This window comes from Nymphaea colorata, chromosome 2 (assembly GCF_008831285.2).
Source record: "Nymphaea colorata isolate Beijing-Zhang1983 chromosome 2, ASM883128v2, whole genome shotgun sequence".
Classification (NCBI taxonomy): Eukaryota; Viridiplantae; Streptophyta; class Magnoliopsida; order Nymphaeales; family Nymphaeaceae; genus Nymphaea; species Nymphaea colorata.
In genome coordinates this window covers 30,991,913-30,999,383 of record NC_045139.1, presented here as the reverse complement: position 1 = coordinate 30,999,383, position 7,471 = coordinate 30,991,913, and the positions used below count along the sequence as shown (strand labels likewise).

At 35.7% G+C, this 7,471-nt stretch overlaps 1 protein-coding gene across 1 annotated transcript; it reads left to right on the top strand.

The window, feature by feature from the left end:
• The first annotated feature begins 1,378 nt into the window (after positions 1-1,378).
• LOC116249299 (uncharacterized) lies at positions 1,379-6,775 on the top strand. Its single transcript, XM_031622528.2, has 11 exons — positions 1,379-1,851; positions 3,107-3,194; positions 3,517-3,608; positions 3,727-3,845; positions 4,528-4,643; positions 4,724-4,851; positions 4,937-5,023; positions 5,852-5,912; positions 6,003-6,043; positions 6,223-6,343; positions 6,414-6,775. The coding sequence occupies exons 1-11, from the start codon at positions 1,478-1,480 to the stop codon at positions 6,471-6,473; spliced, it is 1,287 nt and encodes a 428-aa protein (XP_031478388.1). The 5' UTR covers positions 1,379-1,477; the 3' UTR covers positions 6,474-6,775.
• The last annotated feature ends 696 nt before the right edge of the window (positions 6,776-7,471 follow it).

Here is a 7,471-nt window from a genome sequence, read left to right as displayed (position 1 = left end):
TTGTATGATTTTGAAAAACAATCACAAAAATCTAATGTGTAAATCAAGTTTTTCAAAGGGTTGTAGCGCATTTGGCGGTAATGTGATCCACTTTAAATGGGTTTGAAGTTTAAATACTATGATAATTGTCACGACCCAGTGAGTACATCTTCTAAACCGTAATAAGTCCTTAAGCAAGATTTGTGAATTTTAAGAGTGATTGGCATAAGAGGAAAGCAATAGTCTATCTTTGGAGTGGTAGAATGAACTACTTATGTGCCGGCCTCTCACACACAACTTGGTGAAGTCAGAGGATTTCAGTTCCTCTCTCTCTCTTCCGTTATATATATATATATATAGTCTTAGTAATTATTGAATTGGTTCGGATTGCAGCAACAAGCACCAATACTTTTCCTCATAGCCTCTAATTTAATAAATTTGATTTAGATGTAATATTGAACATGATTGCTTTTAAATAATTTGATATGAAAACAACATTTGACTAATACATTGGATCATACCTCAAAGAAAAGACATTCAATTGAATTCATATTGAGATTGATAGGATATAGCTTTAAACAGATATCTTATATTCACAATCCATGGTGCTTAATATATTGTAATGCAGTTTCTATTTACTTTCACAGTTGGATCAAATGTGATCTTGAAAGCAGATTGGATTAAATTCAAGTGATTTATGACCATATTGCAATTAAAAATAGATTGGATTAAATTCATATTATTTTTTAACATGCTGTCAGTTCTGATTTAGTTTCAAAGTGAACTTGAACGTGAGTTTAAAAAAAAGATTTGAATTGGATTTGTGAAACTGGATTTCAAGTCAATATAAATTTTCTCTTAAATCATTCAGTATAGATACAACAACAAGTTAAACTCGTTAAATTAATTATAGCGAACCAAATGAATGAATTAATTTTCAGTTGTATTGATACGAATTGTGATTTCAATCACTTAAATCAATTAATATAAATATAATAATAACTTCAATTCATTATCTTTAAGGAATTATATGAATAACTTAAATCTGAATAGTATCGTTACGAACTTGTAATTTTAATACTTTAAATAATTTAATATAAATATAACAACAACTTAAACTCATTGAATTAATTATAAATGATCAAATGAATGACATAAATATTATTCGTATAATACAAATTTGTGATTTCAATTATTTAAATAAATCATTATAAATTTATCATTCAATTAACTATTCATTCGTATTCATATAAATTTATGATTTAAATATTTTAAATTAATATATAAATAATAAAAAATTAAACTAATTAAATTAACTATAATTTAAAATTTTGAATCCATACATATAAACATGCGAAAACGTGGATTATAGTTGAGAGTAGAAAATCGGATCCGTTGACATCCCTTCCTCCGGCCTCTTTAATCCCTGAGTCCCTGTGCGTGGAGAAAAAGGAGTCTGCGAGAGTGCGAGAGGTTGTGAGAGAGAGAAGAAGGCCGGATGACTGTACGGAAGAGATCTGGGCCGGCAGCGGCATCGGTGGAAAGCCGTCCAGCCGGTGAAGGTCTGAATGGTGGATCAAAAGGCATGCAGCCCTCCTCTTCAACGGAGGACCCTCCCATTATCCGCCCGAAGTTGGGGCAAATTCTGGCGATCTCTGCAGCCTGCATGGCTCCGTTTGTCTACCTCTTTTTCTTCCATTACGAGATCGACGCCGAGCTTAAGCGCTCCGTCCTCATCAACGCGGCTATGAGCGTTGGCGGCTTCGTCGTCGTTGTGATGCTGATTCCGGTCGCTTCGACGTACGTTCTGAGAAGGAATTTGTTCGGTTACGACATCAATAAAAGAGGTTCCCCCCAAGGAACAATTAAAGTGTGAGTTTTTTTCCCTTATCTGGTTATTTTCTCGTCCTAAGTTGAGTTTCCCTGATTTTTTCTTTTCGTGCCATTTTAATTATTCAAGTTACTGATTTTTGCTTCCCTATGCATGTGTTGGTGAAGTTGCTTACTTGTCCGTGATAGCCTGTTTATTACATGGAGGGTAATTTGCTTCCGAGTTAATACTTTTATGGTTTTAGTTTGAAAATTTTTCACGACACTTCTGAATCGTTGCTCGTCTTTATAGCTTGTGCTAATTTTTCTTTCCATGGACTTTGCTACATTGCCACATGGTCACGGAAATTCTGCAACTCTTTTGGTTTGAAAGAACCATACAAGTTCTCTTGCTATATTTCAGCACCCTAACGAAAATTGAGCAGAATAAATTTCTTTAGTTCGGAAGTTACCGCAAGGAAGAGATCAACAAGAACCTTGATTTACAGACGGTGGAACAGTAAGGAATTACTGGAACTTAATTGACTTCAACATGATCTTTTATTCTTGCCTTCAAATTCACCTTAACCCCTTAAGTACAGGTGCGATTAAATGGGACAGGAATGATCAAAATTAAAAAGCAATTATAGTCAGCGTCAGAGAGATTCACCAATATCTGAGAGTAGAGTATTACTTCTTTGATCATTTCCAACAGCAGGCTGGCCGGAAAAGGTTGAACTGGTAGTGCTTTTGCCAATCCGGTCATTTTTTTGGTCTACCACCAGCTGAAAATGGCAAATCAAGAAAGGAAAACGGAACATTTTGTTTAAATATTCATACCGGAAATCAATTTTCCCAGGAAATTGGCTAGGGTTGCCCCTGTCAGGCATCCTTAGCCTGCCCCTGGTAAGTGACCAAGAAATCAGCGTAAGTGTTTTGTAGTTTTTCTTTTTAACCAAAACTTCATTAATAGGTTTCAATTTCATGGCACCCAAACACAGCAAAAACCAGGTTTCTGCCGAACCTGGTTCACTAAAAGCCTGGATTAGGGCAAAAAAACTTGGTTAAATGGGGCTCCAAATCTTGTTTTGACTTAAAATTTTATAAGAAATTGAAAAAAAAGGAAATGTTTAATGTTTTTAAACATAAAAAAGACCAAAAAGTCATGGTGCCTTGCCTAGGCACTAGGCATTCTGGATGTTTAACTGTTGGTTTTGTACTGTTCAGTATATAATGCGAAGGTCATTCATGTGGCCTTCTATCATCCTCAAAATCTGTACATTGATCAAACATTTTGTTCCTGCCTTGTTTTCTGCAGGCCAGAGTCACTGGGTATTGTTGTTGGGATTGTATTTTTGGTTGTCACGATTCTGTTCCAACATTTCAACTTTACTTCGGATTCTGATGTAAGTCCGCAGTGTAAGCATTTCTTTTTATTCTTTGTGTGAAATAGTTCATTATTTCTTGATGAAATGCCTATGTTTCTAATGAATGCGTCATCTCAACTTTTCTAAACCAATTCCACCTTCTTCCAAACAAGGATGTAACTGTTTCTGGGCCTCAGTTGTCAGCATCAATTTCTTTGTAAAATTATCATTTTGTGAAGGATTTTTCCTTTTGGTATCTAACTGTATGGCAAGTATCTATGCTGTAGGTTGATGAAGTTTGAGTGATGGATATAGCATGTTTGTGATTCAAGTTGTGCTTACATATTCTGTGTCCGTGCAGTGGCTTGTTGAGTACAATGCAGCACTGGCCTCTATATGCTTCATGCTTCTTCTTGGTTTTGTTGATGATGTCCTTGATGTCCCTTGGAGGGTGTAAGTTACCATATACTTGAAATGGTGTTGTTGTTTCGTTATAGCACAAGATTAGTTTTTCTTTCCTAATATGTTTTTTATTTATTTGAAAATCTTACTGTTTATGCATGAAAAACAGGAAATTGTTGCTACCATCATTTGCAGCACTTCCCTTATTGATGGCATATGCCGGACATACAACCGTCATTGTTCCAAAACCTCTGATTCCTTATGCTGGGTTAAAGGTTCTAGATTTAGGTGAGTACATGTTAATGGTAGATGGTTTGCGAATTGAACTTTAATGTCGTTGCTGGTATGGTTTTTCTTTTAGGTTTTCCATTTCCAATTTCATCCCTGAAGTATAGACAATCCATAGTTTCATATCCACTTTGTAAACGGATTGGCTTATCCATCATTGACATCTAACTTTTTTGATAACTCAATCATTTTGTTATTAAATTAACTATGGTTATCAATGTACAACAGCTTCATAGTCAATAAAACGAGCTTGTCATTTTAAAGTACTATGCTTCTCCGTTAACTTATTATTTTTGTTAATGGTATTTATGTCATTTCATTAGAAATAAAACAATTTTGACGGACTTATTTAATATTGAGGACTAGTTCTGAATGGTCATGGAAAAGATGGGATAAATTTGTCAATATTTGTAAGTTAAGGATTGATATGTCAATAGCCATAAGGAACGGACAACTTTGGAAAACCTGTTTCTTCTTCCCATTTCAACTTGCCAAGACATGAATATCCTGTTCTTAGTGGCCGTCGTTGATTATTAAACCTTATTCCCTCGGTCTGTGCCTTAAGATTGGGTGGTTCTCCTGATTTTTGTATCTTTCTCATAATTTTTTTGACAAGAATATGTTTCTAGTTATTATGTTTGTATTCATTTAACTAGCTCATATGTGTTTTTTATGCATACAGGTTGGATATATAAAGTATATATGGGACTTCTAGCAGTATTTTGCACTAACTCTATCAATATTCATGCTGGTTTAAATGGCCTTGAGGCAGGACAAACAATTGTTATTGCATCTGCTGTAAGAGTTGTTAAAAAAATGGTTTAGCTTACTTTGTGGGATCCCATAATGTTGTTCACAAGTGTATTGTCTTTGTATAGGTTTTGATACATAATGCAATGCAAATTGGACGTTCCTCAGATCCTGAATATCAGCAAGCTCATGCATTCTCTATTTACCTCATGCAGCCACTGCTAGCAACTTCATTGGCTCTCCTTTCTTATAATTGGTCAGTTTGTTGATGCTGCTAAGTGAACGTTTGCCTATGAAAGTATCCATCTGAATGTACTTATATTTGACATGAAATGCTCTAGGTATCCATCTTCTATTTTTGTTGGTGATACGTACACATACTTCGCTGGGATGGCATTGGCTGTGGTCGGCATACTAGGCCATTTCAGGTGAGCTTTCGGATGACTTTTTCTTTTGCACAATTTCCTGATGTACTTACTCGAACTATTTAGATAAAAAAATGCCTAACGTGACAAGCATTATATATTGAGTCTAGAGGCCTATGACTTTTTTCACCACATTGAGGTAGCTTCAATGATGAAATGCTCTATTGCTATTAAGTAAAATCACAATACAGTGCATAACAAAAGTGACTTTTTTCACCACATTGAGGTAGCTTCAATGATAAAATGCTCTATTGCTATACTGAAACATGACTAAGTAAAATCACAATACAGTGCATAACAAAAGTGGATTTATCACAATTGATGCTTGTGTAGTTCTTGTTCTGCATGGGAATTAGAGGTAGCCACAATTTGATCCATGCGGGTTTAAGTGCCATATAGGCCATGGCTTTAAATGAATAAACGTTTGTGAGTTTCTGTTGTAATAATGAACCAAAGTAGCTTCAACAATAAAATCCTGTGTAGCTACTTGCTATTACTGGAATACTTCTAACTAACCTCGATATGCAAGCATTCACAAAGGTGGATTTAATCTCGATTGGATGCTTGTTAGAAATTAGAATGTAATTCTTGTTCTGCCATGAAAGTTAATAGACTTATAGCCTATAGGTATCCCAATTTGATCCATGTGGTTTATGTGCTGTATAGCAGTGGAATGAATAAAGCCTTCTGGTTTCTATGTATCACAAATCATGTGTTATTCACGTGTCTGCTGCATTTTCAGTTGTATTTTTGTTATGCGCATGCTGTAACACCATTGGGCTGGAAACCATAAGTGATCTATTTTGATATATTTCCTTTTTGTTCTTTCAGTGAAACTCTCTTACTTTTCTTCCTTCCTGAAGTTCTAAATTTCCTATATTCATGTCCTCAGGTATTCCTCCATAATTCTTCTTGTTTGGCAGCTTCATAGCATGGAGTTAATTTCTTGTGTCTAATTCCCATTTCTTTTGGTTTCTATCAGCTTTTTAAGATCATTCCATGCCCACGACACCGTCTTCCAAGGTAATTGTTACTAAAAAAATCTGTTTTTCTCATGGTTAGATTTGCTAATTGCTATTAGTTGTTGGTTGTTACATAAGCTGTTTGCTTTAACGTAAATACACTGTCGGTTTCAGTTGTAGTATCTTCTCAAAAATGCTTAACTAAAAGTGGTCCTATGTTTGATGTGCTGGTGCTTGCAGGTTTGATCCACAAACTGGATTGCTGACGGGAACCAAGGACATGAACCTTGTCAACTTGTTCCTGAACCTATTTGGTAGATGTACAGAAAAGTCCCTCTGTATTCGGCTACTCCTTTTCCAGGTAAATTTTGTCTTGCTCTGCATTCTTCCTCCTCTGTGATCTGAGTATTTTTCTGTACACATTATTGCAGGCTATATCGTGTCTCTGTTGTTTCGGACTGAGGCATCTCCTTGCTGGTTGGTACAAGTAATGCAGCATGATGTTAACTTCGGTATTGATTTCATGTGCACAAGGGAACGCTTCCTTGTTTCCTCTGTTGAAACATTGCCTGGACAAGGTAAATGAACGGGTTCTGTGAGGATTCCACAGAATTTGGTTTCTTATGTTGCCAATGATAATGCAAAAAGCTAAGCCAAGCCAGTTGCTCAAGATTTGTGTATTCAGAAAGGTCTACATTCATCTGCCTCCTGTCTGTATGGTTTAATGTTCATTTAACACTCAAGGCTGATCTGGAGAAATTTTATTTAATCTGCCATGAATTGTGATTTTTCAGTCTCTTCTAAAGTTCTCATATTCTGCAGTTGGCGACTGTTGGTGCTTATTGATGGGACTGCATTTCTCTCAAGCATGGACACCTGCACACATGCATTCACGCTTGCAGCCTTGCCGGCATTCCATGACATTTTATCGCGACCATGTTCGTGCTTGACCATGAATCCTTTTGATGTGGTTGGGGTACAGTAGAACCTTAGCGGGGCGTTTGGATGATACCCTTATTCTAATCAAGTTTTTTGAAAACGTTTTATGAAAACTGCTCTTTACTGAATTTTAAAAACGTTGTTTTTTTTTTAAAAAATTTTGGACGACACATCCAAAACCTGGTTTTTGGATAACCTGAGGGGGTTCAGGTTTTGTAAAAAAGTTTTGATGTCACCCTAACACTCGAAAAACCTGATTTTGGTGGCAAAACCAGATTTTGCAATCTGAAACATGGTTTTGAAGTGTCATCCAAACACTCCTTAGAAAACTGTACGAACGCCATTGAATTTCTTAATTCTTTAAATCGTTCTAAAGATTTAGCTATACCAAATGCGTGTATATGTGACTTTGACAGAATCAACTTTTGAATCGTCAGAATGATGTATCATGGTCGCGGAGCTGTTGGAAAAATAAAAAATAATTGCTACATCTCTAATGCAAACGGGTCAAAAAGTTGTGATCTCTTGAACAAGCACATTCAACTACTTT

Excerpts from the sequence above, each read along its gene's own strand:
- LOC116249299 (XM_031622528.2), top strand. The coding sequence starts at position 1,478 with ATGACTGTACGGAAGAGATCTGGGCCGGCAGCGGCATCGGTGGAAAGC. Across the intron at positions 1,852-3,106 it reads CCCCAAGGAACAATTAAAGT|GCCAGAGTCACTGGGTATTG; the intron begins GTGAGTTTTTTT and ends TGTTTTCTGCAG. Across the intron at positions 4,852-4,936 it reads GCTCTCCTTTCTTATAATTG|GTATCCATCTTCTATTTTTG; the intron begins GTCAGTTTGTTG and ends GAAATGCTCTAG.